Source organism: Erigeron canadensis, chromosome 3, assembly GCF_010389155.1.
Source record: "Erigeron canadensis isolate Cc75 chromosome 3, C_canadensis_v1, whole genome shotgun sequence".
NCBI lineage: Eukaryota > Viridiplantae > Streptophyta > Magnoliopsida > Asterales > Asteraceae > Erigeron > Erigeron canadensis.
Window position 1 is genome coordinate 36355558 of NC_057763.1, and position 22030 is coordinate 36377587.

At 33.5% G+C, this 22030-nt stretch overlaps 3 protein-coding genes and 1 long non-coding RNA gene across 7 annotated transcripts; 1 reads left to right on the forward strand and 3 right to left on the reverse strand.

Annotated features, from left to right (window-relative positions):
• Positions 1-226: 226 nt before the first annotated feature.
• On the reverse strand, positions 227-2937 carry LOC122593456 (putative F-box protein At3g58860). Its single transcript, XM_043765869.1, has 2 exons — positions 2818-2937; positions 227-2012 (listed from the first exon to the last, which is right to left on the reverse strand). The coding sequence occupies exon 2, from the start codon at positions 1993-1995 to the stop codon at positions 403-405; it is 1593 nt and encodes a 530-aa protein (XP_043621804.1). The 5' UTR covers positions 1996-2012; positions 2818-2937; the 3' UTR covers positions 227-402.
• A 5278-nt stretch (positions 2938-8215) lies between these two features.
• On the forward strand, positions 8216-11072 carry LOC122593562 (probable aquaporin SIP2-1). The gene is made up of 3 exons (XM_043765988.1): positions 8216-8753; positions 10098-10358; positions 10684-11072. Exons 1-3 carry the CDS (start codon positions 8451-8453, stop codon positions 10837-10839), a joined length of 720 nt encoding a protein of 239 aa, XP_043621923.1. The 5' UTR covers positions 8216-8450; the 3' UTR covers positions 10840-11072.
• Positions 11073-11533: 461 nt separating this feature from the next.
• On the reverse strand, positions 11534-16912 carry LOC122594099 (chaperone protein dnaJ 72). 4 transcript variants are annotated; one of them, XR_006322930.1, is made up of 5 exons: positions 16400-16912; positions 13668-13891; positions 12653-12722; positions 12056-12177; positions 11534-11863 (listed from the first exon to the last, which is right to left on the reverse strand). XR_006322930.1 is itself a non-coding variant. In XM_043766571.1 (3 exons), exons 1-3 carry the CDS (start codon positions 14111-14113, stop codon positions 12115-12117), a joined length of 579 nt encoding a protein of 192 aa, XP_043622506.1. In that variant the 5' UTR covers positions 14114-14304; the 3' UTR covers positions 11534-12114. The 4 variants fall into 4 exon arrangements, 1 of the variants encoding a protein (XP_043622506.1); XR_006322928.1 differs by lacking the exon at positions 16400-16912 and having other exon boundaries at positions 13668-14304; XR_006322929.1 differs by lacking the exon at positions 16400-16912 and having other exon boundaries at positions 11956-12177; positions 13668-14304.
• A 1752-nt stretch (positions 16913-18664) lies between these two features.
• LOC122594100 lies at positions 18665-20490 on the reverse strand. The gene is made up of 3 exons (XR_006322931.1): positions 20322-20490; positions 19349-19457; positions 18665-19039 (listed from the first exon to the last, which is right to left on the reverse strand). It is a non-coding gene; the product is annotated as an uncharacterized LOC122594100 (long non-coding RNA).
• Positions 20491-22030: the final 1540 nt, after the last annotated feature.

Consider the following 22030-nt stretch of genomic DNA (forward strand, 5'->3'; position numbering starts at 1 on the left):
ATGACAGTCATTCACTTAGCAATACACACACAATATTTAGGTCAGAATTATTTCTTGCCTCTACACCAAGAAACTGTTTGGTATCTGCATCAGGAATTTTTCAGTAGCAAGCTCTAAGCCTACTTGAAAAGAACAAAAAGAAAGTTCCTGTGTTCCCCCTAAATACAGGAGGTTTCTTAAACAAGCACAGTACTAAATAGCTAATTCATCATAAAATAAGATAGAATGAAGAAAATTTCATATTGTTACTTAACTTTTTAACATCAGACTCTTAACATAAATCCGTGAAGGTTCACTTAAAACATGGAATTAAAAATGCTGACATGCGAGTAGTTAACAAATAGTACAAAAAAGTGTTGCACAGCTGAACAGTTAACCAACCTAACTGAAGATGATCAGGTTCTATGGAGAGCACCAAGTTAGTTTGAGCTCAATGTTACACCAGTCGATATGAGCCTCTATGCAAGAACTTGTTAAAGTTTCCCATTCTCTGTTAAGATTACTTTTTATTTCAACATCTTTAAGGTGTGGCCAATTCTTCCTCCTAGCTTTCTTTTTAATCATCCCGTTCACAAATCTTTTCCAGAAGTAATTGTTGACCTTGATTTGATTTGCCTTTACATAAATGGGATGGCAAATCAAAAACATTGCTTTACAAAATAGTGAGTCATCCCATGTTGGTATACGTCCTGGATAAGAACTAAACCTTAGTTCTTGAACATTTGTAGCCGGAAACGGAACACTTTGTTTCAGACCATCAATGTCAATGTTAAATGGTACTTGAAAAACAGAACCATCTCTTACTAATTTTATGATCGAATTCCTCGATAGATCAAGTGTTTCCCTCATCTTAAGAAAAAAAGAATTATCCACCGGATTCTGCAACGTCAGGTTTAACTCAATTTGCTCAGGAGCAACAGCTGGAAACAAGAAAGTGGGCATCGCCAAGCCCGTGTAACTGAAAAAAAGTAAACTTGGAGCATAAACTCGAACGTCCATCATTCCGTCTTCACATGCTTCTATCTTCAATCGTTTCAAGGAATTACATGTGATGTCCAGGATTTCCAGCCTACAATCCAAGATATCAATGGCCAAACCTTCAAGAAAAGGAAACTTAGATTTGATAATGTCGGATAATGAATCATCCATGATCACACCAGCTAAAGACAATTCTTTCACACCTCCTAATACATCCGCGTTCAATAATAAAGATTTCCTCGGAACCCAAGCGAAGGCCAATGATGAATCATAAGAAAGCAAGCGAAGACTTGGGACATCATGTATTTCCAGCACATCATTCGGGTCTTTTGAGTGTATTTTCAATTTGCGAAGATACCGAAGGTTTTTTACCTTGATCGTCCTTGAACCTTCGGGTAACGAAAGCTTCACCTTTTCTAGTAAGCTACAAGTAGATAATAGGTTATTAAGTACCTCTTCGCTTACATGCACCTCGATCAACTTCAGAACTCGTAAAGACACACAGTTGATCACACAATTGCTACTGATGGAGAGTATATTACTCAACGACCAATCGGCTGTAATACTTGCTGTATCTAGGTTTTCACCAGAGAATATCTCATCTGGAAGCATAAATGAACCCTTCCTGACTGAAATTTCAAGGTAAAGCTTTTTCAGACAACTTTTAGAGCTCACTCGGCGGATCCATTTTTCAGCAACAGAAGCTGACTTCATGTCCTGGATGCTTAAGTAAAGAGAAAAACTTTCTATTGGTATGTTGTCACGGTGATACCTTCGTAGAGTGCGCCGGATCAACTTTATGTATCTTGCTTGTTGTCGCCTTCCATGATACTTATCAGATGGATGAAACCTAAGGGTTGGAACGGTAGACCAAGCGTGTAGCCATGACTTGGATAAGATGCAGGTTTGAGCAGCTTCTTTTAACGGCAGCAGCGATTGTATACGCTGGATCAACTCCACAGGGACTTCTAATTCTGGTTTTCTGTCTACCCGTCTTTTTCTCTTCACTTCCTTCATGATATCAGACAGTGCACCTGAAGAAAAGCACCAAATGTTATTTTATATCGCAAATCTATGAAAGTTTTCATTCAACTCAAGCTTAAAAAATATCGCATTAGCATTATTAGTATATAGTTAGGGCGTGTTTGGGATGGCGTACATATCTACCACTCCGTCCCAGAAATAAGTGTCCACAATAAAAACATCACACGGTTTTACAAATGCATAATCCTTAAATTAAATACTAGCCAGGTGAACCTTGCTTTTTTGTACAAATTGTTAAAATCCCGGTTCTGTGAAAAAAGTATTAGGAGTGAAATTGTAACTGTAAACTTGATATACTACTTCTGAAAGCATACAATTATCAGAATGTGATTTGTTTTGAATGGGAATAGGTTTCTAAACCAACAGCGTAAGGTATATCTAGAATTTTCCCCCTAAAAATATATATGTGGATATAGTATAGTATTTACATACTAATAAAAGTGTAGGAGTAACTTCTAAATTTTCGCCCCTGCTTGGTGGGTTTACAAGATGCCTAAATGAATGGATTTGATAACAAAAAATGAGTTCTCAAAACTATTAAACGAACAATTGAAATGGGGATGAAAGAGCTTCCCAATCCCATAAACCAAACAAACCCTAAACAGTAATGGGGACATCTATTTTTTGAGATATGATACAATTATCGGATTTTTGTTAGCTTTAATCACAACGAAGAAAAGAAAACACTTAAGCCCTGAACGTACTGTAGAAAGCTTAACCCAAGCAGTTAATAAAACAACTAACAATAAGCAGAATGCGAATACATATACACATAGAAAATTTGTATGTAATTACCTCAAAGAAAGGAAAACGGCAGCCCGTAGGGAAAATGCGTTTGGTATGGGAAGGCAGGGAGACAGACAGAGGGGCAGAAGGGTTAGGGTTAACTTTTTTTCGTTTTTATGTCAATTTAGATGGTTTAGAGCATTAGATGGTATGGCCTTTGGCCATGGTTTTTATTCTAGAGTTAATTTTGTAAAGTTGAAAAAACTAAGTAAAGTGAAAAGTTTCTTAATGAGTTAATGATTAAATTAGGGAGAATTGCAAATATGTAAAAAAAAAAAAAAAAGACTTCCAAATTTCTTCAAAGTATAAATTTATAATGCATAAATACAACACTTATAAAACATGGTTTGAAAAATTTTGTAATTGTGCATTTTCAATTGGAAAGATATGCTATTCATTCTATAAATATTGCAAACATACTAAAATCTATTGAATTTTCTCATCATTTATTTTCTTTTATTTATTTATCTTCATTTTTTATTAAAAAAAAACACTCAATGACATTTTTAAGATCCTTTCAAATCCTTTTCTTTAATACTAGTTTTCAGACTCGTCCGATAAATGGGTAAATTCAAAATATTTTTCAGGGTTCGTTTTAAGAAAATTAAGTCTTAAACGACAAGTATTATATATTCTGTATCAATTAGTTATAGTTTATACTAAGATATACAAATTTTACAGTAAATGAATAGAGAACAATTTTCAGTAGGTACATTTACATCAATTGGATAAAAGTTTATTGTATACAATACTATTGTGGATGTACCTGCGGGAAAGGCTATGCTAGGGGGCCCTGTCGTACCAGCCAACACGGCGTTGCGGGATGCAGTAACATCTGCATCCCCTAGTTGGGTTGTACCTTCCTCGCGCGTGGCGAGGAGGAATCACTTCAGGGAGTGCTGGGGAAAATTGAATGGGGTAACGGTGTGTTAAATTTTTGAAAAAAATTTCAAGATAGGATTAGGTTGAATTGTTGGAAGTTGTTGTGAAAGATTTTTGATTGAGTTTTTATTTTATTTTCAATTTTTATGTAAACATAAAAGTAGTTATAAAATAAAGAGGAAATTTATGCAGAACTATTTTGGGTAAAGCAGATGAATTATGTAAAATTTGGGGGGGGGGGGCTATGTATGTTTATCAAATTCGAATGTTTAATTTGTAACTTATTTTAAAGTGGTAGTACCTAAGCTTATGTAAAGTGTGCAATACAGATCATTTTCCCTAAAATAAATTAACAGGGGTTTCAATTATTTTTATGTTGTATTAAATTAAAGTAAATTGGAAAAAAAAATGAAAAAGTAAAAGGATGGATGGATGGGAATTTGGTCTCAAGAAAGATCTGGTGGCTCCAAATGCTTTTTCACAATCTTTTTTTAGTATAGTATTAGATTAGATTAGATGCCCAATTTCTTAGCTTGCACCATTGGTTCACAATAAATTTTAAAAATTTGGGCTTAATGTCTTTTAATATACACAATTTCAATTCCCAAAGGTACCCATGTTGAGAAAGACCTTTGTCTCCATTTTAGAGTACATTTTGTTCATATCAAGATTTAAATTCAAGACCTTGCAATCTCTAATCATCTATTAATGGTTGGTACTTGATTTATAATCATACATTAAAATGGGACTAAAATACTAAAACATCATGCGTGTATCTTTTGGATTGATTTCGTCGTAATTTGTCAGTAATATCTATTATCACAAACTGATTATCCACGTTTTTGATAGATAGTTAACAATTCTTTTTATAAATTACTTAAAGATTTGATAAATAATTAATATGAGTATTTCATTAAAAACTATTGGTGATGATGAACCGGCGACGAATTATCGACAAATCGATTTGCACATATATTTAGTTTTTTTAACCTAAAACACATATGGCTTATATATAACACCGTTTTACATAAATAAAACTTGGAATTTTGTTAACCATCATAATGCGGGTATTAAATTGTATGGAGTACTTGTAGTATTCTTACTAGATTTTAGATTCGTGTCCAACACTGGACACGAGTTTTACGATATTATCGATATTAGATCTTCATACTTTTAAGTCATGAAAGCTTATAATTTTGAAGAAATACGGTTCTAAGTGTTATATTTGTAGTACAATAATCATATGTTTGTCAATGTAATGATTAGCCTAGACATATTGATGAAATTGTTTGTCGTAGTCATTCCACAAGCCACATGCTATATATAATAATTTTTTCATTATAGAATATTTTGAAACCAGTTATACTCATAATGTAATATTATTATGAAAGATAATTAAGAATTAAAATATAAACATATTTGTGATCCTGTACTTGAAATTCAAGTATATATATTTAATCATGATGTGCGTCCATAATACGCATAGGTTTATTTTCAATCACTTGTTATATGATAATATAATAACAATTAGGATTGTTTTTATATTCTTTGATAACAATTAGAACTCTTGATTTGAGTGACAACTGTAACATTAAACATTAATATGTAAAACTAATATATAAAAAGGAGAAAATTATGTACCTTTTTTTTATTGAGAGATAAAATGAATCTTGAATGTAGTTTATATTGATTTGGATTTAGGATTCAAGTAACCCTTTGTTGTAAATCGTGTTTGAGATATGTATCTAGAGTTCACATTGTATTTATATCAAATATTAAACTAAATATTAATAATTATAATTATAAAAATCTAATATAATATTTGTTAATAAGTTGTTAGGTTTTAAAATAATTTTTTGTAAAAAATATTTCATATGTTAATTTTTTTTTAATTTAATTAAATGATTATAAATTTTAAAAAAATTCTCTTAAGTTGAAGGCTAAAAATAAATATAAATTAAGTATTCAAAGTTAAAAAGTGTAAATTATTGATGAAAAATAAAAAAGTGTAAATTAATGAGACTTTTTCTACAAATTAATATAAATACTAATATAATAATATATTTGGATAATAATTATTAGGATTTTTAATTTGTAGTTTATCTAAATGATGACATCATCAAAAGTCAATTTGATAAAATTGAGTGATGTGATTGGTTAATAAGTCATTAGTTCAACTGTCTTATAGTATATATTAAGATAAGATAGAAAGATACTTTGACCCACCAATAAATGAAGAATATGAAGGTGGTAATTTTATGTTGTGTCTTGTGATCATTGATGAAAAATATTATCGAGATTGAATGGTCATGATTGTCAATGATGGTCATGAAAATCAATAGATCATTTAGATTAGATAATTAAATAGTTAATTTTAATATCAATAGATCATTTAGATTAGATAATTAATTAGTTAATTTTGTAAGTAATCCACCCGTAGTTGTTGCCCATTAAATTTCTTGAGTAATGATGATCAATGTTTGACTCGCACGAGTCACAGCGGACATGTATATATCTTTGAGGCGGAACATATAAATCTGAATTAAATCCGTAGCTATCATGCTTTCAACACATTTGTTTTGGTTAAATTCATAGATTTTTCTACGACATTTTAAGAAAGTCAACATTTGACTATTGCGAGTCAAAGTTGACTTGTACATACTTGAGGAACATATTATTTATTATATATGTAGACTGCAGAGTCATGAACATTCACTTGTTGGTGTGTCCTAAATCTCAATATGGTTATGCAAAAATCGCGTTGCAATCATGCTTTAAATTTGGTTGGCAGAAGTTCTTTTGTGGAGGTAGATTGATTTTTGGCCCAGATGCGGCCTCAATTCTATCATTTACATTTCTTATCGGAGCTCCTGCGATAACATTCTGCATAAAAGCATTACTCGGTGCCCAAAAAGATGGAAATTAATAATGTGTTGTTGTATGCGGTACTAGGAGTTGTAAGCCCACCTACATTTTTCTTCGCTCAATTATGCTTAGAAGTTTTACAATACGGGTGTTGGTTAACTGCTCAAAATAAGCCCGGATCAAAACACTTTCTAAGATTTAATTACAAGACCTTCGTTTCGATTATTCTGGTTTTGATAATAACTTAAGAGGCAACAATGGAGCCACAAACACAACAAACTGATAGGTTATTAAGTACCTCTTCACTCACGTGCACCCCAATCAGCTTTAATTAGTACTCGTAAGGACACACAGTTGATCACAGAATAATTGCTACTGATAGAATTGGGTGTTATAGTTACCATATCTAAGTTCTCACCTGAGAATATGGAAGAATAAATGAACCTGATGTACTAACTGAGATTCCAAGGTAATTAAAGCTTCGTCCTTGAGACAACTTTAAAAGAGCTTACTCGCCGGATCCATTTTTCAGCAACTGAAGCTGACTTCCTGCCCAGGATGCTTAAGCAAATAAAGATCGATCAAAACTTACTATTGGTGTGTGTTGTCGCGGTAATACCTTCGTAGAGTGCGTTGGATCCACTTGATGTAACTTGCTTGTTGTTGTTCACTCTGATACGTATCCCATGCATGGATAAAACCTGATGAGGGTGGGAATGGTGTAGCCATGACTTGGATAAGATGCAGGTGCGAGCAGCTTCTTGTAACAGCAACATTAATGATTGTATATGCTGGATGGATCAACTCCAGAGGGACTTCTAATTGTGGTTTTCTGCCTACTAGTCTTTTCCTCTTCACTTCCTTCATGATATCCGATCGTACGTGCACCTGAAGAAAAGCACCAAATTAATGCATGTTATTTTATACGAGTATATATTATGAAAATTTTTGCTCAATTCAAGCTTAAACAAATAATGAAATAAAACAAATACCACATGATTTTGATCATTAGATTAAGATAAAATTGACGCATAAAAATTCATATAATATATATATATATATATATATGTTAGCATGTTGTCGGCGCAATGCAGCGACGGTAATGTAGTGGTGGTGGATGACGACGGCGACATGTGGTGGTGACGACGAGTTGTGTAGGCTACTGAAGTAAATGTAAGTAATACAATGATTAGTATAGTTATTTTAAGAGTTAAGAGACTGGTGTGTAATTTATTTTATTAAGGGTATTTTAGGTTTATTAGTGGAAATAATTAAATTAATGAATGTAGAAGATGATGATTTAGAAAAAAAAGGGTAATTTTGTAATATTGCATGGTGTAACATTCAATATTTCCAAAAATAAAAAACTAATTTTTATAAGTAAGTATAGATATATAGGTATACACGGGAAAAAAAAACGATGCACAATGATATTTTTAGATAATAAAAAACGAAATCCTATATAAGAAATTTCGTTAAGGTGCATTAAATAGTTGTACATTTACAATAAAATATAAGGGTGAGCGAAAAATTACAACTTCTTAATGCACGGTAAATGAGTCTCTAACTTATTAAGCATTTTCTTTTATTTTAAAAAGGAAATTAACTAGTATTCAAACAACATTAAAATAAAGGAAATAAAAAAAAAAACCCACTTTTTCATCATCTCCTCTCTTTATCCTGTTACAAAATCAACAATTACTAGTCTAAATTAAATTAAAATGTAAAGTAGTACTTTATTCTTGGAATATGTTGATGCAATTTGGCCATATTTTTCACATGACAATAAATCCATCATTATCATAATCAGCACAATTCCACCAACCCACAAACAATTCATTCATTAAATCCAAACCATTTCCAAAAAGAAAGGAGGGTTCTTTGTAAATAAAAAAATGGCGGGAATGGTGAGGGTGTTTGTAATAGATACACTATTATCTTTCATGTGGGTTTGGGCAAGCGTTTTTGTTAAATTAAATGTTGATAATGTATTAGGTTTTTTAAGTTGTAATGATAATGGCCATGTTATTGTTTCTGAAATCATTAGGTGTTTTTTCTCTGTTGTGAATATGTTTTTGTTTGCTTATTTGGTTAAGCTTACAAATGGGGGTGCTTTTAATCCAATTAATGTTTTTGTTTCTGCTGTTAATGGAACTTTTCTCACTTTTCTTTTCAATGTTGCAAGAATCCCATTTCAGGTTAGTTACATTTTTTCTCTTTTCTTTTTTATATATGAAAAAGTTTCAATCTTTTATCTTTTATGTTTGATTTTATTGCTTTGTTGATGGAATATGAATTGGGGGTTGTAAATTAGGTCAATATGCATTGTTGTATACTTTATTGATTGCTTTTGTGTGATTTGGGATTTGTGAGCTCAATGATGCCAAAAGTTTGTATCTTTATCCCGAATTGAAATAGGCTTGTTGTCGATCTGTCATTAGGTTTGTTTGTATGATATGCATAGATGTAGGCTGGTTTGTGTTTTACATTGTGAGCTCAAGGTGAGGTTTCCCTGGTTCAATCTACCCACGGAAGGCAGGTCTTTGACTCACATATACACTACCTAATAGGGGTATGCCATGAGCATAGACGAAGCCTTACCTCACCACCCCCGAGATGTTTACTTAGAGAGATTCGTACAGGAACCTCTTGTGAGGACATCAAGATGCCTAACCATTAGGCCGCCTTGATGGTGGTTACATTGTGAGCTCAATGATGTCAAAAGTTTGCATCTTTACTCAGATTTGGGATGGGCATGTGGTCATTGGGTTTATTTGTATGATATACTGCTGCACATATTTACATTAATATTTCACACTGGGACTGGAACCCACCACCTTTTTGGTTGATTGCTAACCTTGAACACCGCTAGGAGAAACTTTTTTGATTAGAAACATATTATAACATCGGTTATAGGCTAAGGTGGTGTTTGGATGTGTGTTTCAGGTGATATTGCGACTTCAAATTGTAATGACCTGTTCATAGTTTTTGAGTAACCTTTTTCTTTGTACATGACTTAAGGAGTTGAGAGGTCAAGTAAATTAGAGAATATACCGAAAATACTTATCTACCCTGATTGTGCATACAACAATTCAATATTGCTGTTCTGCTGTATTTGCTTCCTTATATTAAAAAGCCTTGATGGATGTAGAAATTTTATGATGACTATGAAATAAACTCGAGTAGAAGATAGATGCCTAAAAACTCTCATTTGGGCCTTAGATTTCTATTACAACTGTAGAATTTTTAATTGATCTAAGTGGATGACAAGAAGGGGGTCATTTGTATTCTGAGGGTATGATAGCCGATACTTATAGACTCCAATATGGATTTTGTATCATCCTGTCATCTATTAGGGAGAACCGCAAAAGTAAGAACTTTAAGTTATCTTTACTTTTAGATGAAATGATATGTAGCCAAAGTCACTACGCATATTCTGTAGTTTACTCTATGGTTGAGTTCTATTCTGTTGTTATGTGTATGCTATTCTAACTAATCGTATTTCTGAATTATTATATTCTATTTTTATGTCTGGTTATCAGGTGTTTGGGTCAATCATTGGGGTGAGGTTCGTCCTTCAGACCTTCCCTGAAATATCTCGTGGGCCAGAGCTGGTCATCAACCTTCATCAAGGTGCACTAACAGAAGGATTATTGACATTCACACATGTGCTGATCACACTTGGTCTTGATAGAAACTTTCGTGGCAGTTTCTTCAGGAAGACCTGGATTAGTAGCATCTTAAAACTCTCTCTTCATATACTTGGATCAGATTTAACCGGTGGATGCATGAATCCTGCTGCTGTAAGTGTCCCCATCTACATTTCACTTTTACCTCCTTTTCTACTTTTGGTAATGTAAGTGTCTGAAAAAGCTTAGAATTATGGTAGGTTGACTTTTGCAAAAGAAATGTATATAAGAGATCACAAGTTCAGCATGTGTATATGGAAACAGGTCTATTGGGGTTGAGTTTTATAGGAAACAGGTCATTCAGTGTATCTTGAAATGTTTAGTTTTGAACAAGCTACAAGCCATGACCTTTTCGGGGTTATTCAAGGAATCTTTAAGTGCAGTAGTTTTCTTTAAATTTACATATCGACAGTTACCGTATTTTTCATTGTACAATTAGGTAAATGGATGGGCGTATGCTCTTGGTGTTCATAAAACAAAGGAGCATATAATTGTTTATTGGCTTGCCCCCATAGAGGCGTCCCTGTTTGCAGTGTGGACGTTTAGGTTGCTTGTACGTCGTTCAAAACCAGTGAAACAAAAGAAGACGGACTGAAGCTGATTATTTCAAATGTTTGCATAAAGTATTCATTATACAATGAAGAGTTCACCTCAGAAGTTCGTTGTACATCATAGTCTCATAGATAGATATTCTTGTCTACCAATCTGTATTCCTTTTCTCTATATTGGAGATACTTGACCTTAGGCATAAAAGTATTGTTTTCTGTATGCAGATACAATGTATAGTGTGGATTCTTTTATTTATTTATTTATTTTGATTTTGTCAAATGTGATGGGAATATATACATGTTTACTTTAATAAGGTGGAAAAAAAGAGAATAGCAAATGATGTAGAAGGTATTCTGAAATCTGAATCTTATGACTAGCCAAAAGTTTCTGGTTGATGGGTCGCTTGACATACCACTAGAACAAGGGCATCTACGTCCTTTATAGAAATTGCGATGAATAGACTCGTAACAACAGGCATTCAGTTGTGACCTAAATTTAAGTAAATATAAACTCATGTCCCTAATGAACTAAAAAATTGCTTTGCCCTGAGAAAGATTTATAACTTCAGGATAGAGCATTCAACTCATTGGTCACTAACACTCTTTTGTCCTTCAAGCCTTCAACAATGCTGATTCAAAGGTAGAGAACTCAGTCACTTGATATCTGCCAATACATGGGCATCCAAACCAAATAGGATCAAAATATCATAACCAGTAATAAAAAATAATAACACAGCAAAATGCACATAAATATACACCGGTTGCTACAATCTGCAGTACATACAACGTTCATATTTGTTTCTCTTCAATTTATTGAAAACTTTCAATTTGAAAGACATCCTAAAAAGGGAACTCTATATTTTGGATTCAGAGACATAATACAAACAAGAACATACAACACAAACATATCAGGTACTCTTGATGGCTTTAAAAAAAGGCGTCCAGTTATTTGTCTTGCAATGAGTACCATCGACTGAATAACTATAAAAATCTCCATTGCAGATAACATAACAATTGATCGAGCTTTTATCTTTGTTCTCCATGAATATGTATTACACTTCTATCTACGCTCTGTAGCATGATGACAACTCCACATGATCAGAAAACAAATAGAGAGAAAAAAGAAAGAATGTAAGATGTTATATTCCCTTAAAAAATCATACTGGAATCTGAAACTGGTAAAATGTCTTCCCATTCTCTCAATCTCTTTTGGTGGAACAAACGTGCAAATAACATGTCCCATATTAAAATGTAAAAACTCACACTTCAAAGAATCAGTGAAGGTGTTTTTATTGACAGCCACTTTAGCAGAACCGACTTTGTTATTCCTTCTCCTTGACTGATTTTGTCTTCTGTACAGATTCCATTGCTTCTTCAAATGATTTCTGCATATGAAATAAAGAATGGGTCAATATCACTGTTATATGACCTTACTTTCTTTTAAAAACTTCCAAGCTAATACCACTTATTTGCAGAGTCATCATGAAAAGTCATTGGTACTTCTAATTTTGGCCTACAAGATTCATTATCTTGACATGAGTGCAGAATATTCGAGATGCTGACTAATGGTTCAAACATTACCGAACAAACTATGTAGCATCAAGTTGAACAACCGATAGTCGATGACTCGAGGACACCAAACTAGGTAATAGATTATACAAATATAAATGTAGATTACATTTATATGTGTAGCATATCCACTAATAGACATAAAAGAAAGTAGCAAATATATCGGAAAGCATACAATACATGCATATGTTAAAATTTTCATCTTAAGTAACTCTAAATCCGTACAATACTCACGAGCCATAAATTTGATATAAATAAAATTCAAACATTTGCAAAGGACAAGTAACATACACCTGGATTGTGCATCTTCCAAATTGCATCTCTGCCCATTTCAACGACTGCTAGACCACTTAATATAGCCCTGCAAAAAGGTTCCATATCAGAAAATCATGACTTTGGAAATATTTTTAAGCATATCATGTTAAGATCAGCTTCATATGCTTTAGTAGACTTAAAAATTTAGATAAGGATACAAGGTAGTAACTACATGTGATATACACATGCAACGTCACTTTCAACCCCTTTCCAAAAAGAATTCACTTTCTTGCAACCACAACTGGCCGATGCCAGATCCAACAGATACAGCCTCACCGAGAAACTTGTCTAGAAAAATCAGGTTCATCCTTGACTCGGTTAAGAATTGAACTTAGGAGGCAAACCGTGTTTTGTTTCTGCCCATTCTGCCACGGCATTGTTCTGAGTTCAACATTAGGTAAAATACAACTAGCACTCCGGATTGGAAGTCCACTTCCTATTTCAACTTCACAGCCTTAATGTTACACTTACTCGCTTTTTATTTCAAATCTCGAATTATATCCAACTCTTCCTATTAGTCCCATGTAGTGCTGTAACTTGGTCTTAAAGTCTTCTAATTTAGGTTTTATCAAAGGGCAGTTTAACCACAATGACTCACATTGATAGCATATCATTCCACAACATGTAAGGAGGGACTTTGCCCAAACTTCGGCAGCTTCACCAGCTGCTCATTGCCTATGCATTAGTCTGTTGCACGAACTCTAGTGCATTTGTAAAAAGAATCATACTTTTAACGAAATGTGCATTACGGGGAAAAAACAAGTCATCAGGTCCACGTGCAATCCCGGGTCAGTCACAATTGCACCGTGCGGGTTCTAAAAGAATCCCAGATTAATGATTTCCCATCAAACAGGTATACCAATTTGATTGTAATTCTAATTTAATTTAACTGCTCTATATGAAGCATCTCAAACTTCAAATAAATATAAAAAAAACTAGTTTTTTATTAATACAAAAATAAACAATAAAAATAATAGGACAACTAACATACCCGGCAAAAGCAAGATTGAGAAGAAAGGCACGACTGTTGATATATCCCATAAAGAGCTGAAACCTAGTAACACTTGTTGTTTTTCTATACTCATAACCCGATGATGATGATGATGATGATGATGATGATGATGATGATGATGATGATGAATTATTATTTCTTCTTCTGTTGTCATAAGTGTACCCATACCCGTAATTTCCATACCCGGATCCAGAACCACCGCCCTGATTGAAACGGATATTATAATCAGCGCGTTTACGATCGTCAACTAAAACCTCGTAAGCTTCAGAAGCTTGTTTGAATTTAAGGGTGGCACCATCTTTAACAGACTGGGGAGAAGCAGAGTGTTTGTCTGGGTGGAATTTCTTGGCTATGTTTCTGAATGATTCTTTTATTTCCTCTTTTGTTGCATTTCTGTTTAGACCCAGAATTTTGTAGTAATCCATTTTATTTTTTTTTTGATGAGATTGATAATGATGATGTCTCACATATACAATATAAGAAATTAGGCGGAGGTTATTTGGGTGGTCGGGAAAAAGAATGTCGTGGCTTTGGGGATAGCCATGAAACCGGATTCTTCCACGACGGTGGATGGTTTTTTTAAATGATTTTTATGTTATTTTCTTTTTAAAAAACCTAATAAAAACAACAAATAAGAAAAATTTAACGCAAAACTTTAATTCAAAGGTTTTGACAACTCTAAAATGGTTAATACCCTCGTTCACTTCTGATGAGGTGAAAAGTTTCATCTTCATGTCTTTCAAGGCTAAACTTATATCAAACCTAAAAACAACCTCTACACCGTTATAATAGAAATAAGATTGTGTACATCTTAACCTATACCATAAACTGATACACCATCAAAGTATTAAGATCCAAAACTAGTGAAAGATAATATTGGGTGTTTACTTACCTGTTTTTTCCGCTAATTAGAACTATCGTTTACATGCATAAAATAATTATACATTTATCTTAAAGTATATATAATGAGCTTTTAATATGAAAATATACAAATTTTTATGCACGCTAACAACCACCCTATTTCTATAATTTGAATTAAACTGAAAATCTACCAACGTTATGTGCTATAAATGATTTTATAACTTTTTAACAATGAACAATTATAATACATTGACTGTAAAAAGCTTACATTTTGATTATCGGAAAATGATAATCATCCAAAATAATTAGCTTAAAAGTTCTCTTAATCATAAGATAATAAAGAGTAATTAATTTTAAATAAGGAAAAATTTATAGCCCAACTGTAAGACTCCAAACAAAATCATAATGTAGAAAGAACCGTCCTATATCACTTTTTTGTTCTTTCATGATTAATCACATTGAAAATTTTGTTACACTAAAATCTTCATGGATTTTTTTGGACAAACGAAGAGCTTATCATCTCAAAATACTTGTAACAGACTACAAATGAAAAGGATTCACACCCACTACATGTTGATCGCCACCCTGCACTGTGAAGGAACACTAAAAAACTAATAAAGTTGCAGGTACAAAGGAAAAATGAAAATTGCTTTATGGATCATATTCAATGTAACAATTTCATCTGCACATGAAAAAACTTCTATGTATAGAGCTGTGGTCGTACTAAGATCAGTTTACTCACAAAGAGGCTCTGATACCTAGATTAACGGCCAAGAGAATGCATACAATATATTAGAAGCATAAAATAGTTGATATTAGAATGCATTTTCAAGCAAGAATCCAGTTTAGGCTAAGCCATATTCAACTAAATGCATGTATAAAAAAGGGCTTTGAAAGCTAACCAAGATGAACTTCAGATACAAGCTCACAATAGAGCGAGTACCGTTCAGGTATCGGGATCAAAAGGTTCCATATTACCTTTTTTTTTTTACTTTTAAAGAATAAGTAACACTTACTTAGAACTGAAGCAATTATTGCCTTCAAAAATATATATGCACAGAAACCATACATATAGTCAACATATGGACACAAATTGTTCTTCTCTAACTAAAGTGATCAAGGACCAATATTTGTTTCCATATTGTCCAATGCTCACCTGACTTATGTTGGAAGTGTTCTGTCGTGATTCATCTCTCGTATTGTATTTGTCAACTTCAGAAAAGTGCAAAGAGTGTTAGTTGAGCCCTGGGTCAACTTGATTTATAAACATAAAACCAACCAAACTACTTTTCATAAAACTAATTTACCACTTCAAAACAAAAAGCAAAAGAGTCAAATAACATCAGAAAAAGAGCAGTAGAGATTAGACTAAAAGTAAAGGGGTGGCTTCAGAGTGTTTCATGTTTATGAGCCATGGAGAGGACCAAGATATTCAAACCTTCTGTAACTTATTACTATCTTTCTTTAAACTTTTTTAGTGAAAAGTCAAACAACATCAGATAAAGAGTACTAGAAATTAGAGTGTTACACTTGGAGAATTTATTATATCACCTTCAAAATAAGTTTTTGAAAAAATGAAGCGCTTGTGTTTCATGTTTATGTGGCATGGAGAGGACCAAGATATTCAAACGCTTTATAAATTATTATTATCTCAACTTTTTTTTCTCCTAAATGCTTATGTATAAATTATAATGAAGATATGATATATGGTTTAGATTTGGTCATACGGAAAATATACCTTTAAAATAATTTATCATGGCAAATCAATTATCAAAATACTTTCCAAGTTCTTCTAAGGAAACAAGCAACTATTAGAAGCTCAACGAAGGGGTCAAAAGAGATGAAAATACCTTAATGTCCCAATCTGGTCGCCACCACCATTTGGTCTCACTCTCATTGTCAATATCAGTTTCATCAGTAGTACCCAGTTTCTCCTCTATCAAGTTTCCACTTCCAACCGGAAAATCTTTCGATCGGACCATTGATTTGCCAATGATAGTCCATTTTTCATGATCATTCTGTCAGCAAAAACACTAAATGCAGTCAATGTTTTAGTCACTATTCAATATGGTATTGACTTTACTTATAACGCAACTTCCCTAGTGTCCTCCACGGCTCCACGGTATGCTAACTCGTCCCATCTTTTACTTGCAGTACCATTTTATTCTCAGTAACACAACTATAATTGAGCTGATAAATCTGATATTACCCCTGGACAATATAACCGTTCTAATTAGGCTACCAAGCCCATTCAATCACGCCCTACATAAACCGATCCCGCCTGAATTGGGTTGTATTGTGTACTTTTGAAATTCCACGGGCAGACGTAAAAATTTACACTAAAGAAGCTTTGTGAATTGCACTGAAATAGAAACCAAAGACTGTCTGACAATTGATTATAATAAGTATATAAAATAGTAAGAAAAACAAACTACAGATAATTTCATAAGGAAAAGGAAATGCAGGGAACATGCATTCAAAGAGATTTACCTAGTCTGAAATTAAGTTGGCACATCATTGCCCACTAAAGCCACATATCTAGTAATACTTAATAACACTTAGCACCCTGTTCTCACTAGAAAAGGCGATGAATGCTCAAATGACGCACATGAATAAGTTTACCAAACAATCATTTAGGAGAATTTCAAAAGCAATTATAAATCTTGGTAACATATGTAACCCCAAAAATAAACCTGTCAAAATCACATAAACTTAGGGGATGGAGAAAGCAAATGCAATCCCCATTACCTGAACAGCCTACATGCACACGATCTATCCTCAGGTACAAGCCTCAAGGTACAACTGAAGATGAACACGCAATTAGGTTTATACTTTATAGTAGTTGAGAAGTGCAAAGGTAATTGAAAAACATATGCAAACCAAATCTCCATTGTCAAAAACATCAAAACCACATGATGTAAGAAAAATCAAAGGTAAAGCTATCCCCGCCACAGAAACAACCTAGATACACATAACCTATGTAGTCAATTTCGGTGGTATACCAGTGGTATACCGGTGGTATTTCGGTTTTCGGTCCTCCACTGGTATACCGGTTTAGATTTTTGTCTACAATTTCGGTACCGAGATTTTCGGTGATATTTACCGAAATCGGTCAAATTTCGGTGGTATACCAGTTTTTCAGATTTTTTTTTTATTAAATTATTTTTGTCCAAACTAAATAACATAAGAAACACTAAAATTTTGAAGTATTAACACTATTCTATCAAATATTGACACTTTTAAGCTTGACTTTGATATTTAGATTGAGTATTAACTTAATATACTTGCTTTTTGTGTGTATAATTGCAATCTTTTTGGTATATATATAATTTTATATAACATTTTTCATAATATTACGATTACTGAAATACCACCGAAATACCACTGAAATAACCGATATTTCAAATACCATTCCTTGACCGAAACACCGAAATTTTGGTCCCTAACTACTTAGCACATAACCAACCCTCAAGTACAACAGCAAATAAAACAGGTGTCTAGGTATTCTTGCAAACAAACTGCTACGTCAATTAACATTTAACAAGGAACCAAAGCGGATGTTCGCTACTAATATAACTATTATCATGTTAGACACTAGGTAATTTTCAGCCCATTTCCCTTTACCTGTTTACCTAGGTTGGTACCCGTGTAGATAGAGAAATTATATTAGATGAAGGGATGAAATTTACATAACATCAAAATTATAACCCCATCATTTTCATCCACATCTCAAAACCATTAACATTTCAATTTTTGTTTTGATTTTAATTTCAATTTTAGCAATACACCAAACAGTACTTTCTACACCTAAGGTTAACGAAATTCTTTCAAAAGTAGCCACCTCCGAGAATAAATTGAAAATATAATAGCTGAAGTATATTTAAACACTGGAAGATAAGTCTTAAACACTCTTAGATAAGTCGAATCTTCTTAGAAACAATCAATTTAAAACAAAGCTATCTTTATCAGTGGATGAACCATCCCGTCAATGTCTCAAAACCCTGTGGAACGCCAACATCAACACACCTGATCACGCTTAGCGTGTCTATGTTGTTTTGGAAAGCTATGTCTGAGAATAGTTGCACAGTATATAATTCATTACTTAACTCCTTAAAAGTAATTGGAATAGCTTACTAAACTCCATGCTAAGAAACTTAACCCAAACATTACAAACTGATAATTGAACTTATTCTAACTATAAGTTGTTATAATCAGTTTAATAGCACATGGACAAACAGTTATATCATGCAACCTTAACACACTTTCGTATTCTCTCTAGCTACCGGGTGTCCTAATATCCATTTTAATTAACAGGATCAAATTCAGAAATGTGGATAATATAAGCCTTTTTTACCAAACTAACATGAACATTCACTGACACTAAATCCCAAATCTTAACAGTTCCATCTTCAAAACTGAATACATCCATTTTCCATTTGGAATCCCATGGCCATCACATTGTTGGATGTGTAAAAATCATAATTGATAATCTGTTGTCAAGATAAACGATACCAAAATAGTTACACAAAAATGTATTAGAGATGAAAATCGACCTATATACTCATGAACAGGTCCATTTGGGTTACGATATATTTTAATGGATTGAATTGGTAAGATCAAGAAAAACAGCTATAGAGTAACCAGCTCAATCAGTCTACAGTTTGCCAAAGTGAACAGTTCACATCAGCCATTTGCCAACTGTTGATATGTATGTATGTGTAATCCTCATAAAAATAAAAACATAGATACCAGTTGAGGGCTGGTGGAGTTAGCATCAAATAAACGGATGTGTGGGTTACCTGCAGCAGCATGGTACCTCAATTTCAACTTGTGCATTTCAATTTTGGTAACAAACCAAATAGTGCTTTCTACACCTATGGGTAGTGTAGTTCTCTCAAAAGTAGCCACCTGCAAGAGTAAATTGAAGATATAATAGCTAAAGAATATTTAAACACTCCAGGACAAGTCTTAAACACTGTTAGATAAGTCAACTGTTCTTATAATAATCAATTTTAATACCAATTTGTGTTAATCAGTGGATGAACTTTCCCATCAATGCTGATAATCCAGTGGTATGACAACATCAACACACTTGACCACGTAAAACATGTCTATGTATCTCCTTGTTTTGGAAAACCATGATAGAAAATAAATTTCATTATCATTACTTAACTCCTTAAGGTTTTTTCAAATAGCTTACTTAGCTTAATTAACTCCTTGCTAACTCAGAAACTTAAGACACAAACCCAAACAATACAAACTGATTATTAGACTTATTAAAACTATAAGTTGCAATAATTAGTTAGCACATAGACATAGCTAGCCTTTTTTACCAAACTAACATAAATATTCATGACCTTAAATGCTAAATCTTAACAGTTACATCTTCAAAACCTAATTACATTCATTTCCCATAACATTGGAATTAAGAACCCTGTGTCCATCTTATTGTTGGTGCGGGAATTATAGCTGATAACTTGTCATTGTTAAAATAAACAGTAAACAGCAACGTTACACAAAAAATGCGATAGAGGTGAAAAATCACCTATATAATTAAGAAAAGGTCCACTTCTTACAATTAATTTCATATGATTTGAATGTGCAAGATCAAGAAAAAGAGTTATTGAGTAAACAGCTCAATCAGTCTGAAGTTGGCCATAGTAAACAGTTTCATATTAGCCATTGTATGTATGTGAAGACATCATAGAAAGAGAAACAGAGATAACGGTTGTGGGCTGGTGGATATAACCTATAGACAAATGCATGGATTACCTGCTGCAGCTAGGTACCTCTTATCTGGAGTTGAAGGCTTGGTGATATGGATTACGGGGCAAGTAGTTCGAGTTCTGTGAACACGGGTTGCTCCAACAGTCAGATGCTGAATTGGGTTGAGTCTCGAGACCAGGGCCCGGGCCCATAACCATGCAACAGGAGGCAGCTATGCAAGCCCAACGTGCTCCAGCCCAAGTTTATGTTTATTTTCTGCATTTTAAGTTTCATACGGTTGTTAGTTTTAGTTGTTTTTATATGTGTCGGTTATTTAGGAACTTATCAAAGTATTTCCTTATTTTAAGCCATACTAGTAGTGGAGGTATGGCCAGTTATTTCCTTTTCATGTAATTTCTTTTAAAAGAGCACGTTGGAATGAAAAGAAGGCAGTGAATTTAGAAAATTAGTTGAGTCTCAAAATTGAGTCTTGAAATTGTGTCCTAGCTATCTTGATCGGCAATTCAAGAGGTGAACAAAGGATCCAGTAATCTTTGTCGGTGGAAAAGAGAGCTGTCGCCCGGCGATTATAATCGGAAGGTGCGTCTGTAACCATTTATATCGCTGTCAAACCCTATTTGATCCGAATACCGGGTGGTGCTCATATCATCTGGTCATCTTATGAAATGTAAATATCCACAAAAAATTAAATATTTTACTTACCAGAAATGAGCGGAACTCATCTTCACATCAGCAATGCCCAATAGTATTTCCATCTTTCTCACATGCCCGAGATTAGTAAGGAAATTTCTATCCGCCTCTTCTTATTGCTGCCTGATATTACAGTGGTTCGCTATCCTCGTCTAGTGCTGCTAACGAGCCGGGCTTTTTTCGAGCAACTCGAGCTCGAACTTGAGCTCGCCTCGATCGAGTCGAACTATTATCGAGTTCGAGCTCGAACTCGAGCCCTAAATTCATGCTCGAAATAATTATCAAGTCGAGCTCGAGCTTTACATAGCTCGGCTCGAATACTTATCGAGCTTTCCATATATTATGTATATATTTATATATATAATTCTTAAATAGTAAATTTCTAATTCTACAAGGGCTATTTGTATAAATTTTGTTACAAGTGAAATATTTTCGAACTTTTCGAGCCGAACTCGAGTCATGTTTATAGACACAAGCCAAAAGGCCAAAAATCGAGCCTTTTTCGAGCTTTTCGAGCCGAGCTCGAGCCATATTGTAGGTACAACGAGTCGAGCTCGAGCCTACACACTGAAAGCTCGTCACGAGTCGAGGTCGAGCCAAGCAAATATTGTTTAAGTCGAGCTCGAGCCATGCTAAGCTCGAGCTCGACTCGATAACACCCTTATCCTCGTCTCTGGGATATGTAACTAAATTTAATAGAAAAAACACATTTATAAAAGAAATGTGATTTTGAGAAAATAGATGTATTTATGCTAAGTTTTATTTTTGAAGTGTCAAACGGGTGAAATGAAGTCTTGAAAAGACTTGTATCAAACTGGTCAAAAGTTGCCAAAGTGTGTGTTTTACGATATAAAACCTCCCGAGTCCTTTTACATTTTCACTCGGCAAAAAAAAGAGATTATTATTGTTATGAAGATAATTAATTATATCAAATTTGACAAACTAACTATTTATAAGACTTCCATATTTCCACAAAGACCTAAGAGTGTGTGAGGTTAAACAAACCCAAACTTAACCATTTTGACCTATTGTCCAACCTGCCCGGCCAGCACATATTGATACGC

Bases quoted from the DNA above. Each gene is read 5' to 3' on its own strand.
- LOC122593562 (XM_043765988.1), top strand. From the start codon at position 8,451: ATGGCGGGAATGGTGAGGGTGTTTGTAATAGATACACTATTATCTTTC. The intron at 8,754-10,097 runs GTTAGTTACATT...TCTGGTTATCAG, and splicing joins TTGCAAGAATCCCATTTCAG to GTGTTTGGGTCAATCATTGG. The intron at 10,359-10,683 runs GTAAGTGTCCCC...TTGTACAATTAG, and splicing joins GATGCATGAATCCTGCTGCT to GTAAATGGATGGGCGTATGC.
- LOC122594099 (XM_043766571.1), bottom strand. From the start codon at position 14,113: ATGGATTACTACAAAATTCTGGGTCTAAACAGAAATGCAACAAAAGAG. The intron at 12,723-13,667 runs GTATGTTAGTTG...ACCTTTTTGCAG, and splicing joins CTCAATCTTGCTTTTGCCGG to GGCTATATTAAGTGGTCTAG. The intron at 12,178-12,652 runs GTATGTTACTTG...TTTCATATGCAG, and splicing joins GGAAGATGCACAATCCAGGT to AAATCATTTGAAGAAGCAAT.
- LOC122593456 (XM_043765869.1), bottom strand. From the start codon at position 1,995: ATGAAGGAAGTGAAGAGAAAAAGACGGGTAGACAGAAAACCAGAATTA.